Source organism: Lagopus muta, chromosome 2 (genome assembly GCF_023343835.1).
Source record: "Lagopus muta isolate bLagMut1 chromosome 2, bLagMut1 primary, whole genome shotgun sequence".
Taxonomy (NCBI): domain Eukaryota; kingdom Metazoa; phylum Chordata; class Aves; order Galliformes; family Phasianidae; genus Lagopus; species Lagopus muta.
Window position 1 is genome coordinate 38,218,981 of NC_064434.1, and position 23,823 is coordinate 38,242,803.

The window sequence follows — 23,823 nt, forward strand, 5'->3', positions numbered from 1 at the left end:
ATTTTGTATTCTCTTTGGCATGTAGTTTCAAGAATTAATATGAATGCTTTCTTTCATGCAACAAATCCCTACAGAAAGAAATGAGTGACTGAATTTCTATAAATGTCTTGAAAGTGTCTTGTGTAAACTTTGTATTGATATTGGTTCCTCAAGATGAAACCAACTTAACTGAATGAGAGATTTTCTCTGAAAAAGGACACGTGCATTCTGCTAATAAATACCTTTCCGTGTATAGCAAATACTAAATACATTTAGGTATTTAGACTGCTTTATGTAATATTTCCAAATCAATATTATTGTCAAATAAGTTAAAGTAGAAAATAGTGCCTGAATAAAGATTATTTTTTAAAACAAGTCTTTGGACAAATGCCTCTTGCACTGCACTGACAACGTGCTGTGGGTGCAGACAAGTGGCACATTGCTCCAATATTTCCTGAGTATCAAGTTGGCTTTTACTCTGCTGCATTGTAAAGTTAAGATGCAAAATACCTGGAAAAACTTGTTTCTTGAGTCTGTGTCAGAGCATTTTTTTTTCATGCATTAGTGTGGCACATTTTCATTTACTTGGACAGTGTCATTTCTTTTGTGCTGCTTATCTTTGTAATCCTTACACATTCTGTGCTTTCATGGACGACTTCAAGTCACCCTTTATATTACTGTTATGTTCTTTCAGCACTCACTTTGCGGATCTTCACTAGGTTCTCTGTTTTAAAACTCTTGTACTCTTTTAGGTAGTGAACAAACGAAAAAAAGAAAAGTGAAATCTAACACAACAATGTAGCCTTGTAAAAAGTGAATGAAATAGTATGCAAAAAAAAAGAAGTATAATAAAACATTCAGGATGTATCTCAAACCTAAGATCAAGTGAATGTTTTCTGTTTAGCCTATATTTTCCTGTTAATCTTTCCAGCACAATGGAGTATTTCACTAGAACAGAAGGATTTAGGTGGAATTAAAGTTTTTCTATTTAAACTGAAAGTCTTATCCTTAAATATATAAACTAATCTTTTAAACCGATTTAATTACTTAAAGAAGTTAAGTAGAAAGACAATAATATATTTTAAACATTCTAAACACAGAGGGTTTCCTTGTATACCAATGAAAGTTACTTTACTTAAAGATGGATCCAGCTTCTGAAACAGGAAAAAAAACTCCTGGTGAAAAGGATTTTGGAAATGTCCTTGCACAGCATATCTGTACAACATATGAAAATGGCTTTTTTTGTTTTTTTTTAATAAATGATTTCCAGTGATTAAAACTTTTAAGCTGCATTAAGCAAAGCTATGTATCCAAATAAAAATGATGCATTATTGATCAAATGACTTACATACTGCTAGAGTATTCTTCTATATGTAAAGTTGATTTAAAAATAAAAAATGTTGAGACATGCACAGGCATTTGATAGGAGAAGCAGGGTATGGCAGAATTTAGAGAAGATTTTTTAGGCAAATATTGAACTTAGTATTGAACTGTTTGGGTGTCTTGTTGACTTCCAAGCACTGCCAGGAATATCATATAATCATAGAATCGTTAGAGTTGGAAGGGATCTTTAACGATCATCTAATGCAGCTCCCCTGCAATGAACAGCAACACTTGCAGCTAGATCGGGTTGCTCAGAGTCCTGTCCACTTGACCTTGAATGTCTCCAAGGATGGAGCATTCACTGCCTCTCTGGTCAACTTAGTGCCTCACCATCATTATTGTAAAAATATTTTCCTTATATATGCAGTCTAAATCTGTCCTCTTTTAGTTTGATACTATTTCCCCTCATCCTGTCACAACAGACCATGCTGAAGAGTCTATCCCCTTCTTTCTTACAGCCCTTCCTTGGATACTGAAAGGCCATTATTGATCTCCCTGGAGCCTTCTCCAGGCTGAACGTCCCCAGCTCTCTCTGCCTGAATATCAACACTTAACTTTAAAAAATGTTGAATTGGAGATGATGAGGAAGAAAAATGTATTATTTTTTTTCACTGTTCCACTTATGCTTACAAAAAAGTGAGTTGAGCTGTGTTTCTTTCAGGGGAATTCATCATGACATGAATACTCATTCTTACTGTGCCCCAGTAGGTAGGAAGGAAGGTGAACTGCTTAAATTTGGGGTGTTTTAATTGAGAAGTTTTAACTTTTTATTGAGCTGTATTTCTTGTAGTGCTATCTCTCGATCAAGGGAGAGACAGAAATGAAGAGAAAGTGCTTAGTAGCCTCCGGGGCCCAGTTAGGCTGACTTGCCTAACTGAATACATGATTTTATCTCAACTCAGTGGCCGTTACTCCTTCTGTGGATTGGAGGAAGGACTTGAAATCTACAGGGAATTCTTGAGAACATATTGTGTGTTGACTACAAGAAAATCAATTTTAACAAAGTTGTCAGCCCTCTAGAGTTACTACTTGTTTCTTCTACTGCTGTGGAACAGTCAACAGCACTTGCAGAACAGTACATGATGCCTCTCCGGCAAGCAGGAGCTGTAGTTTTGTCTGTATGATGAACTGGAGAATTTGAGCAGGATTAATATTCTTTTCACAGTAGTTTCTTGTTTGTTATCTGAGAAATGGGCAGTGGTTCAATTCTACCTTCACACATCTTTTAGAGAGTCTCCCTGAAGTTTGTGCAGTGGCTTTCAAAGTAAAGCTGCTAGTTAGCATAAGATTATGAAGGACACCATTAGGGACAAATCAAATAAGCAAAGAACTGGATTATTTGGACTTTGTCTCATGAGTAACACTCCAGAAGGTGTTTGTGGTGTTTCAGTATTGATTAGCTGATCAAGAGTGCTTGCTACGAGGAAAGGAAAGTTCATTTTCCAAATACACATGATAAACTCTCTCCTCTATGCCTTCCAGTTTTGTCTTTGGGAAAAATTAATGTAGTCAAAAAGCATGTTCTGGTGTATGGCAAACCTCTCAGACCCTACAAAGGACTGTGAGATTGTACTGTGATAGGTGTAAGATTTTTATAGCTGCATATTATTCAAATAAATAAGCAAGTGGTAGTAGATACTTCTGGCCTACTCTAGAAACTGTGGGGTTTTTTTGTTCTTGTTATTAGAATGTTACTTTCCTCACCCCTCTTCTACCCTGTTAAGGTAATCGTCCTTTCTGAGTTTGCAGAAAGGACTCAAGTGCTGCCCTTGAGGTGTGTTCTTAGAGAAGACTAGAAGAAAGGCCACTTGCAGACTACAATCCATCTTGCCAATACAATTTCAAGACATCTAATCTGTGTGATATATAACTTTCTGCAGAAGAAGAATTGAAAAAAAGTCAGTTTTGAATTGCGTCTCCTAAAAGTATTAATCTTTAAGAATGAGGCTGTGTATGCTTTGAATTTTGATGTGCCTCTTCTTTCTCTCTTTCTAGCTGGAATGCTTGCAGCTTTATCTACAGGATTATAAGCTTTGATGTTCAGAAGAGCAAAACTAAAAGATGCCATCTGAGAGGTGCCTGAGGTATAGTATTTGATAGCACATAGTAAGTCATTCCAATTTAGTGTGATGTTTACTAAAGCATAAATTAGCAGTGAAATATGAAATTAATTTTTTTTTTGCTCATTATTCACATTATGATCTGCAAGAGATTGCTTTCTTGCTGCTACTCATGTCTAGCAAAGGGAAACATGCTAGAATTTGATTGGGTCTCACAGTTCTCTTCATCTATTATCTTGTTTATGGTCTTGTTTATACTTGAAATTTTTGATTGTGAAAGCAACTACTGTTTTACATGTATGTACATGAAATGGTACCCGGTGATCATTTTTTATGTTTGTCATGTTCCAGTATTCAGGACATATGTTGATCTTTCAGTTGTTTCAAATTCTTTCAGCCTTCCAGAATTTCTCATTTTGCCTTTCTCTTTCTTCCAGAGTCTTAGTCATCCATATTTGCTTGCTAGTCCAGACTTTCTCATTTATTTGTATTGCCCATTGTCTCATCAGAGACTTTGATATTTATGATTTAATTAGTTTCTGAGAGCACTGTCAGGGAAAAAAATACAACATTTCATCAGAATTTATTTATCCAGTTGCTTTTTCTTTGGAACTTTGCTCTATTCTAATATGCTGGTAGTTTCACCACTGTTCTATTTCGGAGAGTAGTTAATGCTCACAGGCTGATCTGGGATCTCAGTGGTCTGATATTACTAGGGTATTGTATCATTCCTCTTCTGAACAAAAATAGAGAGAAACCATCTCTAGGTATAATAAGGTTATAATGCTAGCACAGTTAATCTTCCAATGTTATTATATTCTCTGTTCTCCTAGGAAGAAAAAAAGGTTTTTGCAGTTAATATAGAAGAGGGAAACCAGGTTAAGAAGACCATATTCTGCAGTTCTTCAGGACTCAGTAGCAAAACTAACAGTTAATCTTTCATTACAGATTCTTTATTGTTGTTGAAGACTGCAGAAAGAATATAGTTTTATTCATTTATTCTTCATTTTTTCAATTCAGAAGTTGAGCTGGTAGCATTACCTCCATAAAACAGTAGTTTGATGCAGTTATTTTACTGTAGAAATAACAGAAGAGAAATAATGGTTAGAAATAATTTCCTTTTTTTAACAAGTTACATTTCTTGCTAATTATCCATTAGCATTTCAGTGATATTCCTGAAACAAAATAATTAAGGACAAAGTTTCATTTGAATGAATTGTTCTGAAATGTAGAGTTCCATGTGTGAAACCTAAAATGTCTGTGTACGATATTCATATACAGGTTGTTCTGCTGTGTGTATACTGCGTAACTCCATTTCAGCTATCCTTTCTAATACCTTAGTTTTTGTTTGTTTTTTTTTTTAAAGATTAGATTAGAGCAAACAGTGTACAAGGCAGGTCTGCATTAGTTTGTGAAAGCTAAAGGTGCAGGAGTGGGATGTATGATAGTATAGTAAGTAAGTGTTGATGGGAAAGAATTTAGCAGCCACGCAGCTGCTGACATAGCTTGTGCAGGTAGTGAACTGCATTATTTTAGTGGAAAGATGCTAGTTTATTTATCCTGTCATTAAATATTGAGTTATTCAGGATTGGCTCTCTGTAAGATCATTTCCTCTAAGGTACTAACTTCTCAGGCAATATAAATTTGTATAGTCTCTCAGATTTCAGATGAACTGCATTGTTTTGTCCCAAAGAGGCTCTGCAGATTTGTTTGTTTGTTTGTTTCTGTCTTTGTTTAGGACTGTATTTGCATATAAAAATACATTTGCAGTTATACCGTCTCTTCCTTTTGTGCTAGAAAGGGAAGCTGAAACCAGATAGTCCTAGGTTGGATGACACAGAAATCTTGCATTTGTACAATCTGATATTCAAAGGTGGTGGAAGGCTTCATTATTAAAACAAATAAAAGAACAACAACAACAAAAATGCTGCTTTAAAAGTGTAAATGACCCAAAATAATCTGAAAGCTTTGAGTAATCTAATAGACTTAAACAGGCCACTTGAGATCAAGACTCTTCATTCTTTTGAGTAGGGCTGGTTAATTCAGGCACACTCCACAAATTGTCAATTTGGATTTTCTGTCATTTCATTCACATAGGGCTTTCTTCCTCTCATATAACTCTTAAATGGTTTTGAGTTAATTCTGAGTGCAGTTGACATCAAGCGCAGCAAATCAGAATGGCTGAGATTTTTATTTGAGTATGTAATATGGTTTTATAATACTGCTAACCTGTGATTTTCTTGAAATGGATATGCCATGTAAAGATTTTACCTAGATTTAGATTTCATAATTTTATTTCAAAAAATATCAAACATTCTTAGAAAACATTGTTACATATTGCTTATAGAATTGTTACATATTGCTTTCCTGCATTTATTTACAAAATATTTCCTCCTTTCCCTCTCAGTGTTCAAGAAATGTTGACAGGTCAGAGGCTTTGTCAGTCGAGCTCCCATAATGATGCTGTTCTGGCAGCACTGAATCAACAAAGAAGCGACGGCATACTTTGCGATATCACCCTTATTGCTGAAGAGCAGAAATTCCACGCACATAAGGCAGTCTTGGCAGCCTGTAGTGACTACTTTCGAGTAAGTCTAAAGATTCTTTTTTTATTTCTTATAGTAATATTAAAAATTACCCTGAATGTTGGAGGGAGAATGGTTATCTGTATCATGCTGAACAAAATAAAATCGAATCTTTATAAAATTCATGATAATTTCATCGAGTATTACAACTTTATTACATACGGACATACACATGGTAGGAAAGAAAAACAAATAGAAACTTTCAAACTTTCAGAATCAGCTATAAATATGGAACTCAGCCAAATAATTTTGGTTATTAATGGACAAAAAGCTTTGTTAAAAAGTGAGCAATTAGATTTATGCTTTGTAAGAATATGGCAAAAAGTAGCAACATACTATATTCCTGATTCTAATCATTTAGAAAAGAGCAAGGGTTGATTAAGTGTTGTGAATTTAAACTGGAATTATAAATGTTTTTGTAGCTGGGGAGATGTTGCTTGATTTATACTATTCAGGTTTTGATTTTCTAAGAATCAAGAGAATTATGCCAATTTTTATTCAAAATCAGTGAAGAGAGATTGTCATCTCCAGAGGTTGGTGAAGGAGGATAAAAGATTTAAATAGAATTAGTTGAGTCACCATTTGGAAGTGCCAGATTTATATCCACTGGTCATAAAGAATAGATTTAACTGCTTCAATTTTAGCTGTTAAAATTACATAAAGAGGAGTTCTACCTTTGGTGTTTCCTGGATTTTCTTGGAGGAATGTTGGAAGACCCTTGCAGATTTTCTAACGATGCTGAAGTCATTTCTGTGAGGAACTGACATTTCACTAATTTTTATGAGATTTTTTTCATGTAAGCACAGGACCGTAGGGGATAGGATTCTGAGAACATTTGATGTTGGAGTTGCCTTGAATAAAATTTAGATGACAACATTATACATCAATGTGACACAACAAGCCTGCCTTCTGTAGCTTCAGAATTCATACTTTTGATGAATATACTAACCTACCTTCAGCACTATCTGGAGGGGTTGTTATCCAGTTCTTATTTTTACATAGATTACCCCAGGTGTGTGCTCAGGTCTTCAAAAGGCTCTGTCAACACAAGTATTTGTTTTTGTTTTTCTTTTTCACCACTTTCATAAAGTACAAGTGGCTGAATATTAGCTTCATAGAGATCCTGGTTATGGTTTTCTACCCATTCTGCATCTATTTTGATTTAAATTAAACCACTGTTGAGATTGTCCTTTCTTATTCTGAGAATAAGAAGTCAGATAAGCAGTATTTTTTTTCCCCAAATTGTGACTTATTCACTTGTTTTAGTTCAATGAAAATTTGTTAACACTTGAAGGATGACTGTATGTCCTGTTAGAAACTGAGGAGGGAGTAAGAACTACTGTATGTAGAAGAGTGGTGAATGTCAGAGATTGTCTTACTATCATTTTTTTCTTTGGCACAGATAAATTCTTCATTTGTTTTTTTAAGACAAAACAGGGACCTGACCTTCAACAAACAGTGGATTTGACCATAATATCTTTTGGATAGCAGCCTGCCATCCTGTCTTCTAGTTGGTATAATTGATCTTGTAGTTTTGGCTGTGCTGAAATATCAGAATTGAAAATAGAATAGTTCAGTCGGAAAGGACGTGCAATGTCTGAGTCCAGTAGGCTATCCTAAACATTGAAGTGAGACAAGAAGTTTGAGTTAGTGAGTTAGTGAGTATATGTGCATTTTGATAGCTCTAGAAGGATAAGTAATTGCCAAATAATTTTTTTCTTCTTTTTTCCCTTTTTTCCCCTCTGGGAGCAAAATGAAATGTTGCTGCCTGACTTCATTTGCAGGCATTTTCAGTGCTGGCAGGTGATTATGTAAGCTCAAGCTTTTCTCGTAGAAAATACATTGGTTTTTTAGGTCAAAATAACTCTTTTCTCCTTCCTTTTTTTTCACTTGGGGATGTTTATAGTTATAGGACTTGATTTTTTTTTGTCTCAGAAAAATGTATTTTTTTATGTTGTCTGAATGAACAATTATATCAATTAACTAGAATAGACTCAGAAATCTAATAATTCTATTAATATTTCTAATCTATTATAAAATGTCAGTAGTATCCTGTGCTATTTCTTTTTCCACAGTAAGCTTTTCAATTCTTAAGAGAATCCTTTGAAGTTAACCAAATGGATACCAATTTTGTTTACTGTCTTTATTGTCTTTGTATTTATAGCTGTCACAGTTCATTGTTAAACAGTTTGTTTTTTCTGTGCTGTCTTTCATCTCTCTAAGCAGAATATATATTCCTGTGTACGTATCAGAGTTGATTGCTCTTATTTTTATAAACAAATTCTGATTGATTGGATAAAATTGTTTCTGAGGTCTTGTTATATGAGTCAGGAAGAGGAAAAGGCTCTCCCTCACTTAGGAACAGATTTAAGGACCTGTAGTACTGATGACCTGCTATTGTAACATGGAAGTGATGCTGATATAGAAATCCTTTTTCCAGGTAATCTTTAAAAATGTTAGCTCTTCTCATTGGATCAAATAAATTGTTTGGTTCAGGAAGCATCTATTCAGTACTGAGTACTTGAGACTTTTGTTCGAAAAGAGGCCATTCTAAAAGAGGCCACACTATTAGCTTTCTGAGTAAGTTGAGAAGTATTTCTTGTATATTAAAACTTTTCTTAAGATCAGTTTCCTTTTGTTTTCTCAGTTGGAAATTATGGCACAGTTGAGAAATTGAAGTATTTCATCTATTTTAATTACTGAACATAGCTTTGTTAGATCTCAGTCACATGGATTCATTGTGGCATCTGATTTCTTCTAAACTACTCTTAATTCTTTTTCCCCCAAACATATAAACTTTTTTTGTTAAATTCACCATCTTGCTTTTAATTATTGTTAGTTCTTCAATCAAATAATAAAACTAAGCTCTTATATTGCTGCTATTTACAAGGAGTTAAAGTGAGTTCCAATATGCCTATTGTTTACCTATAACCTGAACCCAAGCATCTTAATGAAATGCAATATTCTAAGTTAGCCTAATTCTATATTAAAAAAATAGAATAGGGAAGGAAATGCAATTCTAGAACACCCTTATTCATCCTTATCTTTGCAGTTAGTGCTTCTTTGTTCTGTGGGGCTCTGAAGTGGTTTTCCATTGATGCAGACAGAATTCCCACAGCACAGCACTGTGGGTACTATCACAAGCATTTACAGTAGTCTTTTGTGTATTCTGTTTTCAAATTCCCTACAGTTATTATTATTGTCAGAGTAAGTATGTTTCTGTTGTAATTCTTATAGTACAAAAATGAATTAATTGCAATTCTGCCACCGATGGATGGAAGGCAACACGGTGTCTTGTTCTCTGAGTCATCTTCCTGATTTTTTTTTATTATTATTTTTTTTTAATTCCCTATAAAATAAGTGTGGCAGAATTAACCTCACAGTTAGCGAGGCAGGCCATAAGAGACTGTAACTCACTGTCTCTCATTAAATTAATATTATAACAGCATCTGGTGATTGGTAACAGTGCAGTTGATGAGCTTCTTCTATTTAAAAGAAGGACAGAAGTCTTCTCCTTTGCTTCCCTGTGCTCTCTGTTCAATTTTACAGTGCTTCTATGGCAAACATCCTGAAGCTCGGCCCCACTGCCTCTTGTGTGTTGCTGTAAGTGTCTGACAATGGAAAGCCAAATTATTGGAGCAGGGCTGTGGTATGGAAGTGTTTCATACCTATTTTATTCTGAATCCCTATATTCTGGTGAAGAAATCTTCTATCTTAGAGTGTTGTTGCATGCAATAGACAGTTCCTATTTTTTTTCAGTTTCCATTAGTATCTTCCTACACAACCTCAGGAGAAATTAAAGCTATTATTCTGTGGGTGTAGCAAAGCTGAAAACACCTTGTGTTCAAACCACCTGAGAGAATTATTTGGGCAGTGTATCACTCTTAGCTTCAGTTAATAAGACTGACATACCATGAGAAATATCCAAAGAAAGAGACAAGACTGCTGAAGAGCTAAAAACATGATCTACATCTTATAAAGTGCACATGGGGTGGAAATTTCTTGCATTCATCTTCATTTGTACTAGAAGTCCATCACACTGCTGACATGATTTTGCCTTCTGTGTTACGCATTATTCTTGTTAGAAGTTTTAGAGGAAATTATCTTTCTTTAAAAAATAAAAATAATAAAAATTGATTGCTTCACTGTTATTAGTAATTTTTTTTGCACCACGTTAGCTTCATTTTAGTAGCCTGAAATACAGTGTCAGCTAGTTGAATTCATGTCACTGTAGGTCTTCATTTAATAAAAGTCCGGATTTAAGCAGTGGAACCTCTACGTTTGACTGTCCTGAACAAAAATGCTACTGCTTGTTTATCTGTGTCAGGAGTTAATCTGCCTAAGACAACCCATATTCAAACTTAGACCTCTGAAACCTCACTAAGTCTCAACGTACTCTTGCTGGATGACCTAATGTACAAGTGACCATTGAATTCAGTGGTCTTTTTTTGTAGCTAATGGCTTGAAAGAAGGAGATATCATGAACAGCAATGGATGAGAAAATAAAAATGGCCCTGCTGTGTCAGACTGTTGGCTATTTTAGTAGTAGCTATCGTGATACTTACAGAAAAAGAGTGAAAGCAGGCTGAACTTCATGCATCCCTGAGAACTCTTCAGTTGTGTTTAACTAAGGCATTTCTAATGGAGAGTGTGATTTCTGTCTATTCAGCAACCCTGAATACTGGTCTCATCTAGGATTTTATGCTGTTTCCCATTGATTCTACGTAAGATAGTCATCCACTGCATGTTCTGACAAGTGATCCATGGCATTAGTGTGAAGAAATACTTTTGGTTTGTTTTGAATCAGACTTCTATAAGTGTTATTGTATTTTTCTTCTTTTGGATAAGATAACAAGCCATCATTTCCTAGGTGTTCTTTTCACCGCACTAAGTAGTCTCTTTTCTAAGTTGGTTTGTGATCTCAGTCTAATAAACTATTTACAATCCCAGGTGTCTGGGACATTTTCAGCTATGGTTGAAATAAAAACCTGGTCTTCCAAGGTTAATAGTGTATTACCTGTGAAAGCAGGTTACAAATGTATGTAATAATCACTTGAAGTCAGTGTTGCTTGATATTAGGACACATCTATGTTTTTAGAATCTCTCAAACATGATATTTAAGTATCTACCTTTCCAGATTTTGATTTCTATTCAAAAAAGGTAGTTATCAAGCCTATAAAATTAATGGGGATAATTAAATTGACATAACTGTTGTCTGTTATTTTTGGTGTGGGATTTTTTTTGTCAGAAATTAAAGAAAAACCCAAGGTAAATGAGAACAGACAAATGTAGACTTCTAAAAATAAAATGAAAAGATGATTTTTATAGAGGTATTTGTTTCAGAGGAGATAGCTGATGGAGGACAAAGCTCAGCTGAGGATGAAAGCTGCTGTCACAAATAACTATACTGTTAACAGAAGCGTGATTAGTCAAGACATTCTCCTTTTATTTAGCAAATAATTAATGCTTAAAAACTGTTGTAGGTTTTCTCATTAACTGGTGTGGAAAGTCAAAGAAAAAATCTTCAATGAGCTGGTTTTATTTTTCAGACTTTGTATCAAATAGTCAGTGGGAGCTATGGGACCTTCTTTAGCAAATTCATGCTCTAGCTATAATAGGTTTATAGTCATAGTGGAAAAACAAGTTTCTTTTTAACAAGATGTGAACAATATCTAGTTCAACCCTTTATAAAATGGGCCAGATACGGAAGTATGTAAGTACAAACATTAATAAAATGAACCACCTTAGATTACGACATTAGGCTTCTTATATAACAAATATACTTTTGCAGTTAGTCTTCAACTAGAAGGTAGAAGATAATTGTTGCAGTTTACTATTGCTTGGCACACTTGGATTTCAGTGTCTAATGACACATCATATAATGACTACCTTCTTAAAAAGCTAATTGTAATAACTAATGTTATGTTACTCCAGTTCTTTTACATGAAATTTTCCTATACAGTTCTTAACTTATGGCTGACATACATTGAGGTGGGAAACATCTTGATGTATGAAGTACACATTTAATTTTAGCCCCCCTTCAAGGTGTCCTACATGAAGCACATTGTGGCAGTTAATGCTAGCTCAAGAGCTGGCTTTTATTTCAGTTTTATTTTGGGCTTGATTTTGATATCGCTTGCTAAGATCATCAAAAGAACAATAGGCTTATGCATTTGCTGGGAAGCATTAAACCAATTTAAACCAAAATTTGCAAATATGACTCATACTTTCCTGTGCTTAACTGGAGATGCTGGATAAAATCTGTTTTCAGTTATGCTGCTCCTTTTGTATTCCAAACAGCAGGCCTGTTTAAGAACAACTAATGTTAGGACAGGCTGTGCATTACTGCAGATTTCAGTGGTGCATTGCACGGCGTGGTCCTCCTTGCAATTCAGTTTTCTTTCTTCTACCACAATGAAAATAATTTTGGCATTCAGGATCAACTATAGTGACTTATGAAGCGCTGGAACTGTTAAGGTTTCTGTAGCTGTGCTAGTTTACTTAATTTTTTTTTCTTTATGATGTGAGATTACACATGAAAATTGAAGAATTATTTTGTTTCTACAGCATAACTTTAGCCACTTTTCAATATAAGTCTTATTAGTGACACAACAATTCACTAGGAATAGTATGCTACTGTCTACCCTTCTCATTATAAATCAAATCTTGTTTGTGCATCTAAACAAAAGTTAGGGAAAAAAACAGTACATTGACTATTAAAAGTAGAACCATCACAATATATATTCTATTCGATACAGATTCAGCCAAAAATATAATATGTAACTTGTTAACAACAGAATGCTTCTGTTTTGGTTATTTTGACTGGGAGTAAAGACTGTATCTTGTTACGACCCAGAAACTTGCTTTGTTCTTGCTGAGCAGTGCCCAACAAATGTGCACAAATCACATCCTTAGTTCCTATCAATGGTAACGTAGGGCAGCTCTCTACTTCCATTGTCATTACTTGCTTCTATAGTCTCTAGGAAATTAATATCTGTGTATTAACAGAGAAATCCCAAAAAGTGTGTTACATAAATGGTTGATTTGGTAAGCTTTTAGGTGCAGTGCATTACTCTTTGACTGATATACTGAAAGAAACACCAGAGGCTCAATGTACTTATTTTGCCAACAGTAACATGTGAGCCTTCAGTATTGCATAGAAATTGTACTTTTGCTGCTTAGTTGTTTTTATATTGTTGTGCGTTGTGGCTATTTTTATTTTTTATTTTTTTTGTACTTCTTTTAAATTCTTTAACTGTATATTCCCATAAATTGGGATTTATTGCTGACATTCATTTTACAGAATTCATTTTAGTTGTGTGGCAAATGCTTTAAAAAAATATTTAGATAGATTTCATTGAGCAGATGTATTAGTGCAGGCTCAGTTTTCAATGATTGACATTATGTGACATTTTCTCTGAGAATTTGTATAGAACTTGCTCAGAAGAATCATGTAATGAGGCTCTTAATCATATTTCATGCAGTTGGTGTTGATGGATCTGTTTTTCAGTGCACAGGAGACTCCAGAGGCCATGGCTTATGATTGATTTAGGACAGACAAGCTTAAAATTAGATGAATATGAAGCAAGATATAACATGCAAGTTATGAGAAGAACAAGCTGTGTTTTTACATTCAGTAAGGAAATGTTAACCTATTAAATTGATTATTTGAATAAGTATATGTTACATACATACAACGTTGTTAATATTTGATATACGTTGTCATCTGTGAAAGTAGTATCACAATTCTTGTTAATCGTGCTTTTTTATTGTGATAGGTAAAAGCAGCAAAGAAGAAACAACATTGCTTACATAATGAAGGATTAGTACTTGGAAATTAAGAAAAAATAAAGCTTAATAAAGGAGTAGATACCACAAAGGGGATTAAATAGATTATGATCTATTTATTTTATTTACTGTTACAAGAACAGTGAGGTGCTATTTTTTTGTACAGTCTGCAAAGGAGAGTTTTGGTCTGAAAGAGTTTGTAGTCCAGACAGTCTTGAGACTGGATATTTGTAGTTTTGAGCAACCTGTACACAGATAGGCCTGGGTACTAAATAAGGAAGAACTGAAGACTGAGCTGTTCCACTGATGCTGGTTAAGATTTCACAGGCTGAAAATTACGCATGCAATAAAAAAAAATTGAGAATTCAAATCATAACTGAGCTCCCTGAGCAGTGTACGAAACCGATCCAAGATTTCTTAAGTGTTTGTTTACTTTTCTAATAGCTCTTATGATGCATTAGAGAAGGATAATAAATTTTCTGAAAAGAAAAAGATGTGCAACAGATGAACATAAAAGTAAATGAATATGCTATGGGAAATGAATCTGAATAAAACGCTGCACTTAATGAAGATGCCTGTCTATTTTAAGATAATTTTGAGAAGAGCTCAAGCAATATCACTGTAGAATTGTGGAGATGGTAATTTGAGATGGTAGTTCTCTTCTGAAACACTAAAATAATACTCAGTAGTGTTGTTTACCTTAAAAAATCAGTGCAAAAAGCTGAGGAAAATTTGGCAACAATGCTATCATTGTTCTTCACCAGTTAATTTGCTTGAAAGACTGAATAGATGTTCACTCATTTTCAAAATTGTTTTTTTTTCAGCACTAGCATGCTGGTGGTTTTTTTGTGTGTGGGGGGAGGGCTTGTTTTGTTTTGTTTTGTTTTGTTCAGACTTGTTTCTGAATTGGGTGGTAAGAGTTAGTTAAGCTAGATAATATGACTACTAAACAAGTTGCTTGTTGCACTTTGCTTTTTAGCTGGAGAGTTTAGCCTCAGTGATGAAAGAGTCTGGGTAGGATGGCGTATTTAAGTTTTACTTTAAGGTAAGACTGATAAGGTTTTTTCTGCTATAACTTTTGACCTTTGACCATGGTGCTTATAATATAGCTGATAATTTTTCAGGAAAAGTAGCAGAGTAAAGTAGAGTAAGCTCATGTGCACTGAGGCTTGCTCTCTGTTAGTTCACCTTGACATCCTGAGTGTTCATCTTTTTGAGTGTGTTGCAATGAAAGGAACTACAAGAACACTTGTTTGTTCTGTGCCAACTTTCCATTCTCTCTATCTGGTTGTGATTACAAGGAAGTGCAGGAAATGCTTATGACTCTTACTATCAAGAATGTGTCAGATTTCTGGACAGCCACATGAGAAAAACAGCTGAAAGTAAAGACATGCTCTGGTACATGAGTTGCAGTGTTAGAGTGAAGGATGAAAAGTGACAAAGTAAGCTGAATAGGAGATACTTGCACTGTGTTGTGCAAAGCAAGCCTGCCTTTGCTGAAACCCTATGAACATCATGGGGATGCAGCTTTTAATTCAGATGATTCTGATGTATTCCAAGACTTAATAATGGTGTTTCTTGACTGAAACCATGGTTAAGCAGGAGTTGTGTAGTTCAGAATTATGTGTTAGTGGGGGGGGGGGGGGGAAATTTATGTGATTTTTTTGATGAAGTAGATGTGGAAATAGTGCTGCTGATAGTTAGCAAAACGATGTTTGAGAGCACCAACACAGAAAATGTGGAAATGTTTTTTTGGGGTGACTGTGGACTGATTCATTTTACTTTCTGGTTTTTGAAAACTTAGGTTTATTTGGAAAGTTGCTTTTAGAAATAAAGAAAAAATAGATAAAGATGACTGTCACTTTGTATTTTTGCTGAAGGAGTTTGAAGTATCTTTGAGTGTGCTTTATTCCTAGAGGACTCAAAGTATTTCTTGAAGGCAAAACTTAAAATGTTCAATTGCTCATCTTCCATTTGGAAGATTTACAAAAGTTGGTTGGGAATGATGTAGCTGAAATAAGTGATGAGCGTAAGAAAATCAAGGTAGGCAAATGGAAAGATGTATTCAGCTTTTCATAACTGGTGATCTGCAACTATTTTAAAGACCCACATACCCCTAAGGCTTTTGAACTTGAAATGACTTTATGTGAATTCAAATAATTGATAGAAGTCTCTGGTTCTTAAAAATATTAATTCATCACATAAAACAAACTAAGTGCAAATATCTTTCAATGAATTGTCACTGTTATGCTTTGTAGCTTTCATTCTAGAAATACCTTCAGAATTTCTTCTGTTCACCTAAAATGAATATGCTAAAAGGAAACAATTCAATTCTATCTCTTCAATTTGTGTTCCTCAGATCAGTTCACATAACCCGTTATTCTTAGAATTAAAGTTTTCACCTAGTTTAGTTATCTAGGCTAAGCTAATTGTTTAGGCTTCCTCTTCAGTTACAGAGCAGAAAGGATACTTGGTGTGGCCTTCCTTGAATATCATGTAGTTCTGGTCGCCATAAAATAAAAGGGATATTAGGATATTTCATCCCACTACATCCTATAAATTGGTGTCGAAACATACCTATTTCTATATATTGATTGCCCACAAAACATGTGTTAAATGTTAAATAGCATATATAGAGATTTAAATTATAATTTAATGCTTTTAGCTGTCTTTCAAATATTTTCCTGTAATTTGTTTGAAGTTGTATCAGTGTTCAAATGTATATATAATTAAACATGTATGTTTTTAGATATTTATGTGTAAATATATTTACACACTATATATCATTTATATATTATTATGTATGTCATGTAGAAATGAATGCAAGCTCACCACTCTCACAGATATGAATCATCTGAGTAAATGAGAAAATGACTCTGGAGGCAAGGAGCAATTTTGTACTTCACTGTTTCTGACAGTGAGCAATTTGTATTTTGGGGATTTTGAATATTATTCTCATATTTATACATTAAAGTTGTGTGTTGTGAAGGAGACTGTAGATGTTGCTGCAGAGCTGAGCAGGGGAAGTTAGATCCAACGCTCTTTTTTGTGTTCTATGGAAACTATTTTGTGAAGTTACCTTTGGGTGCTGTTGTCAGCAACTGCGAGACTGAGAGACCCCCCCACGGGATGTGACGCGATAGGCCCTCTCCCTGCTCTATGATTGATGTGTGGCACGTACCCTTAGGGGCGTAGACGAAGCACATAGGTTATATAAGCTAGAGTTCACGTGTAATAAACGCCATTTTGCTGTTCATCATATTGGTGTGTGCGTGCAGTCATTTGGTCCTGGCCTGGTTTTAGGTCAGTACCGTAGGAGGCAATGCAACAGGGTGCTGATATCTAACTGGTTAAACTATAAATATGCCATTTACTAAAGGCACACCAACTTGCTTTGAAGTCAAATTTTCAAGAGTCTGAGAACCGCTTTTGTCAGATATCATTTGATTATTTTTATCCAAGGTTCATGTATTTTGGACTCAGTGATCCTTATGGGTCCCTTCCAACTCAGGATATTCTACAATTCTGTGATTTTTTGAGAAGTTCTCTAGCTCTGGTTCTGTTTCAAGCCTAGATTAGAAGAAGAAAAGGGCTTTGATTCCTTCTCATCTTCTCTTTCTACAGCTAATAAGGTGATCTTCTCACTCCTCAAAAAATGGTATATCTTATTTGAAGCTCCTTAAAGCTTATGTGGGACTGTTTGTGTCTGAGTACATGTTGATCACTGAATTTTGATGCAATTGCTACAGAATGGCAGGAATATCATGGTCATTTTTCTTCTGAGGGATTGATTTAGCTAATTCAAGTCTTGACTTTGAAAAAAACCCAAACAGATAAAAACCAATATTTAAGCAGTCACTTGATTTTCCTCAATATTTACTCATTTTCTGGGTGATAGATCAAGGCCTGGAGATTTACAGGAGCTGGAAGAAAAGATGAGTCCTCTTACTAGTGAGTTTTGTTGTAAAAGGGAACATCACTTGATGATATATTGGCAGTTTGGATGCTATCCACAGTCATGATGGTCTTGGAAGAGAAATAAAAATCTTATGTGTGGGAGCCAAAGGCACATGGCCTTTGTGGACAGGACAAAAGAAAACAGCCATAAACTTGAGCATAAGAAATTCTGCACCAAAAGCTTTGCCTTTCACTCTGAAGTTGGTGTGGTAAAGAAATATTATCCAAAAAAGTATATTCAGTTATGAATTTCTGATACGACAAGTTAGTCTTTGCAGCAAGGAAAGCACCTATACATACTGTGACGTAAGCAATTCTTACTAGAAGAGCTTTTAAGGAGCTTCAGAATAATTAAAAGATACTTCTGAATTTTGGAATACATTTTACTAAAAATAAATGTAAATAAAATTCCTTCTCTTCTTGTTCCGGTCTGAGTATATACCGACCGTAATTTGCAGACAATCTGGCAAAACCCACATAGCATGCAGGATCTAGCCTGTGTATTTTGCTTAGAAAAAGAAGATAAAGACTGTTCAGTAAACTAGATGCTGTTGCCCTTGGTTTTCTGTTCCGGTCTAGCGCAGATGAAATAAAAAAATGGCCTACCACAACATTTCTCTGTATTAGTTCATCAGATTACTGCTTAATAGAAATAGCAACAGTTGATGCATAGAATGCTTCATGTACAGCATTATTAGCAGTTCTGTAAATTCACTCTTGCACTCTTGCACAAAACACTTTTCCCGGTTTCCCTGAGACCAAACGTACTCTGTAATTATAGATTCATATACTTGAATGCATATTGATAACACACTCAAATACATGGGCTGTATAAATCTGAACATAATTGTTCACTGGTATGGTGAATATAAATTCTTTATCTAAGGAAAAATCTATATTATAATGAAAAATATCAGAACTCCTAGCCATGGTATTTGTAAATAGTAACATAGTATACAACTACTGGGAATATGCTCCTGCTTAACAAACAATCCATTCTCAAAGGCTTAGTGAAGGTAAAATCACAGAATCACAGAATCACAGAATCACCCGGGTTGGAAGGGACCCCAAGGATCATGTAGTTCCAACCCCCCTGCCTGGCAGGGCCACCAAACATACACATTCAGATCAGGTTGCCCAGGACCCCGTCCAACCTGGCCTTAAACACGTCCAAGGACGGGGCATCCACAACCTCCCTGGGCAGCCCGTTCCAGGGCCTAACCACTCTCCTAGTAAAGAACTTCCCCCTAACATCCAACCTAAATCTTCCCTCCTTCAACTTAAAACCATTTCCCCTAGTCCTGCTGTCGTCAGCCCTCTATGGGCTTAGTTGTCTGGTGTGATTTACTATGTGATTGTCTGGTGTGATTTACTATGACTTAGTTGTCTGGTGTGATTTTTGTCTCGAATCTTGTATTGCACTTTTTGTTGTCTGTCTTGTTCTGTGGTATAAAGCTGGTTTAGCATGTAAAGTTTATTTATCCTTTTTATGAGAGCATGATTTATGCTGTGATAATCATTCCCAAGATTAAATGTACTACTCCTAACAGTGTAAGAAATCCTGCAATTGTTCTATTTTACCATATTGTAACATAATTTAGCAAATAAACATGCAATCCTTTCAATTGACTTCTGAAATATTTTTATACTGAAATGGTAACCAGCTGAAGTGTTAGAAACACTTCTGTCTCATACAGCATATGATGGGCAGCCCCAATAAAGTCATTCAGAAAATGTTAAGAAAAGTATGGTTTGGTTTGCAGTAGCTCTTTCTAAAACCCCAAGAACAAGCATTAGTAAACCAGTACTTTTTTAAATTTTGTTTTATTATTAAGCCTGCCAGTACGCAGAGGATAAAACTTTGGATAAAACTGACAGTTGTCACTGTCCCCTTGCAATTAGCAAATGCAAATGAAGTATTATTTCCAGCCATGCTGGAAGGCACTGCATCCCCAGAAGTGTTAAAGGGTCTTGGATGCAGGGCAAGATTTTGCCCTTGTTTGTTGTGAGGCTAGTTTCAACTGGTGCTTTTTGGCCTCAAATTCTCTCCTCCTGACAAAAACTGGAGTTCTGCCTTTACAAGGAGCAGATGGCTGATGGAAACCCTTGCAGCTCCTGGCAAACCCTGAAGCTTCTCAGTAGCTATTAAAACTTTTTTGTTACAGTTAAATGACAACGAAATGTCCAACCATAATTACATTTTTAATGGAATTAGACAAACATTTGAACTTGCTATATTTATATGTATATGTATATATGTCTATTTCATGCCTATGTCTTACTACATTAGTGTGATAAAGCCTTTAAACTATTTTGCATTTCTTTGCTGTTGCCACTGTGGTAGATACCCTGATATAACTTTACTGAAATAAGAACTGTGAAAATACAAGGACAGACCATATGATAAATTTCATTCTTGTTTATCCTGGATGATTTCCAGGCAGCAGATTTTTGTCAAACTGTGGTATTTTAATGATGAAAAAAAAACTAATGCTTTCAGAATAAATCAGTTATTTGCATGAAATTCTCAGTTCTTGAAAGAAGCTGTCTGAGTCTAAGGGAATGATGCGCTGAACTGTTAGAGAGGATAAGGCTTATTTTTTCCTTTAGTTTCAGTAGCTCTTGGTGTCAGGTTATGTATATGAAATCCAGTGTGCTTGTCGACTGCCTCAGCTTCTGCATGTATCAGAGTAACTGCAGATGCAGAAGAATGCATTAATATAGAAGTTCATTGGAAGTGCTTCTTTACTGGAGTTCTCCAAGGTGAACAGCAAGTATGCCAGTGATAGAAAGCTGGGAGGAGTGGCTGACACACCTTAAGAATGTGTTGCCTTTCAGCTAGACCTGGACAGATTGGAGAGCTGGGAAGCAATAAACCGGATGGGCTTTAAAAAAAGCAAATACAGAGTCTTGCACATGGGAAGGAATAACTGCAAGTAACAGTACAGGTTGGGACATGACCTGCTGGAGAGGAGGTCTGTGGAGAAGGACCTGGATGTCCTGGTGGACAGGAGGTTGGCCATGAGCCAGCAGTGTGCCCTAGTGGCCAAGAAGGCCAACGGGATCCTGGGGTGCATTAAAAGGAGCATGACCAGCAGGTCGAGGGAGGTGACACTCCCCTCTACTCTGCCTTGTTCAGGCCTCACCTGGGGTACTGTATCCAGTTCCAACCCTTACAATTCTGTGATTCTGTGAAGTTTACTAACCTATATAGATAGAAGCATTAACGTTTCTGCAGAAAACCCACCGGGACCAAGTTTAAGCTCTGACAAAATGGTCAAACCGTTTCATTTATTTGTTCACAGTTTACTGTCTAAAGACTGAGAATGGTATATTTCGTTAAGTGTATAGGGAAGTGACAGAGATAAAGGTTGCATTTCAGGAAGAGTATTTGTCTGGAGAATTGGAGTGATGAGGAGAGAAAAAGGAATTATAAGGACCTTGCAAGAGTGTGTGTTGTGCAGGGCAAAGGCAGGCTTGGGAAGAAAAAGGTTTCTATTGGTGATCCAGAGACTAAGGTTGCTTCAGTCCAGGGAGCTGCTGAAGATTGATGATCTTCAAAGAGACTTGATGAAAGGAACAGCTGCTTTCTTCATTTTTACTTGCAGAGAAGTCTAGTATAATCTTGCTAGTCTTCACTGTAGATTTTATGGAGGATTGATACGGTCTGAGAAGCTGGGACAATACTAAGTAAAGGGCAGTTGTAGGTTTAGGTGACTGTATTTGTATCCTTGCTCTTCTTTTAATAACTTGATTTTAACACTGTTCACTTTATAGATTGAGGTGCTATTTGGAGGGGATTAATTTTAAAAAGAGACACTGTGTTAACTATCATAACTGTCTCTTTTTCTTATACATGTAATTGTCTATGTTTATTATCCTACCTATATTTATATACAGTGATACTATTCATAGTTACAAGGATTAGTTCTAGTGATGTTTGTACTTTTTTTTTTTTACTGAGGCCAGTTCTTTCTCACTTTTATTGAACAATATCTTATTGTGTGGCTGTTCCCGTTGATTCTATCTAAATTACTTAGGGATTGTATATTCATGGACCAAAGTTATTTGTCTCAATTTTTTTTTAGAATAATTTTTTTGTATTTATTGGTAAAAGAATTCTCTTTCATGATTGATTGCTAGGTAGTAGTATTGCAAGTATGGTGTACATCTCACTCTAACTCACAAGTCTGATGCTGTTTAGAATTCTTATCCAAGGAAAATCAAAGGTTAGTGAAGTTGAAAAAACAAATACTTCTTCCTGGGACTTCACTGGGGTTATTTTAATTGTTAATATTTCTTTTCTTTTCCTAGGCAATGTTCAGTCTCTGCATGGTTGAAAGTGAAGCTGACGAGGTGAATCTGCATGGCGTCACAAGCCTAGGTTTAAAACAAGCCCTGGACTTTGCATATACTGGACAGGTACTGTACAGCTCTTTAAATTGAGAGAAATTAAAACAATCTGCAATAAAAACAGAAGACTGCCCTTAGATAAGTACTGTTCTTGTGCATTCCCCAGTGCAAGGTCTTTTGACTTAACAGATCTTACTTAGGCTATATTGTTTATGTGAGCAGTTTGTTTGTTGTTGTTCTCCCCCCACACCCATAGAGGAATTTTCCAATAAAAACATGTTTACTGTATTATATCCATTGCATTGTATCCAAGCAGTGAACCATATATGGCTTATATGCCCTTTTTATAGTGGTCTGATTGTTCATAAAAATTTGATATGAGTTGATCCATGTGCTAAATGGGAGAGAAAAAAATAAAGTAGGCATTTTTCTAATAATAAATATTTATGAACCTTTGCTGGGCTTGTACAGTCGAGGGGAAATGCGGTCTTTTACTTTCTGGGAAGATATAATCCAGTTATCTTTCTAAATGCGTATAGGTACTGTGCATCTTTCTTTGTTGCAATTTTTATGAGAGCAGATTGTATATCATATTATGTTACTAGTGTATCGGTGTAAATGAAACTTTGGAGAATTGGAGAATGTGAAGTGATGCTCCTATTTCTACTCCTACTTGACTCCTCTTACACCCACCAAAAATAACCCCCAAAAGCAAACAAACATTTCAAACAAAGCAAACAACAGCAAAAACCCGCAATAAAAGTACCCAATGCATTTATATGTCCTGCCATATCTATTCTTTGCATTCCTTGTCAGTGTTTCTCTACAATTTCATCTCAGTTCAGTTCAGTGAACTAAGAGCTTCTTATACCATTGCAGATATTTTTGCTTTGTACTTAAACATTCTAGAAAACTGAAGTATTTCTGGAATTATTGCAAAAACAATTTAATTTATGAATTAATTTTGAAAAGAAGCTTAAATCCATTTCTGTGTTGTACCGTGATGTATGTAGTCATTAATTTTTCAAGGGGAATTAAATAGAGGTAAAGAATTTATAATTTATTACCAGAATACAGATAATAGTTTGCCATTAGCTTTAGAGACTAACTCTTGAGATTTCTGTGTTTCGTGCTAGGAAAACAAAACTTTGAAAATTGAATAAGCTTTTTCTTTGTATTAAAAAAAAAAAAAAAAAAAAAAAAAAGACCATGCTATGTTACTGAATTGGCTGAAGTTACCAGTTATATGTACGGTTTTTGTTATTTCAGTTGAAAGCTGTGACAGGTAAGATTGTTTCTTGTATTGTGGAGAATCTGTGCCATCCTCAAAGTTATTTGAGATATAGATTTAGTATAGTGAAAGTAGAACTCTTGCTGCTAAACAAATCTAAAAGATCAAAACCAATTTTGAAAACGTGCTATAATGTACTGATTTTTTCTATCTGCTGTGAACAGAACAGTCCTCTAACTTTCATCAGAATTCAAAGTCTAGTAAAACTATGTAAAATAAATGACTGTGATTGGATGAGTTTGTTTATTATAAGACAGTAGTCTAGCCCACCTTACTTCTGGGGCAGTATCCTCAGCTCCCTAGTACTTAAAATGCTTCCTATCTTTGAGCCTATAGACATTTCTGAGTCTTTCATTTTTAAGTGCAATCTACTTTCAATAAATTATTTGGCATCTTGAGTTAAATATAGATTTGCCTGTATATACAG

At 35.2% G+C, this 23,823-nt stretch overlaps 1 protein-coding gene across 3 annotated transcripts in view; it reads left to right on the forward strand.

Annotated features, from left to right (window-relative positions):
* Positions 1-23,823, forward strand: part of KLHL32 (kelch like family member 32) — a 124,839-nt gene that overhangs the window by 25,735 nt on the left and 75,281 nt on the right. For 2 of the 3 annotated variants that reach the window (XM_048936719.1, XM_048936717.1), the window contains exons 2-4: positions 3,358-3,446; positions 5,830-6,010; positions 22,067-22,174. In XM_048936719.1, coding sequence (XP_048792676.1) covers positions 3,424-3,446; positions 5,830-6,010; positions 22,067-22,174 — 312 coding nt within the window. In that variant the 5' untranslated portion in view covers positions 3,358-3,423. Of the gene's footprint in view, positions 1-3,357; positions 3,447-5,829; positions 6,011-14,774; positions 14,841-22,066; positions 22,175-23,823 lie in introns of those variants that run through there. The other variant, XM_048936718.1, reaches the window with a different exon arrangement.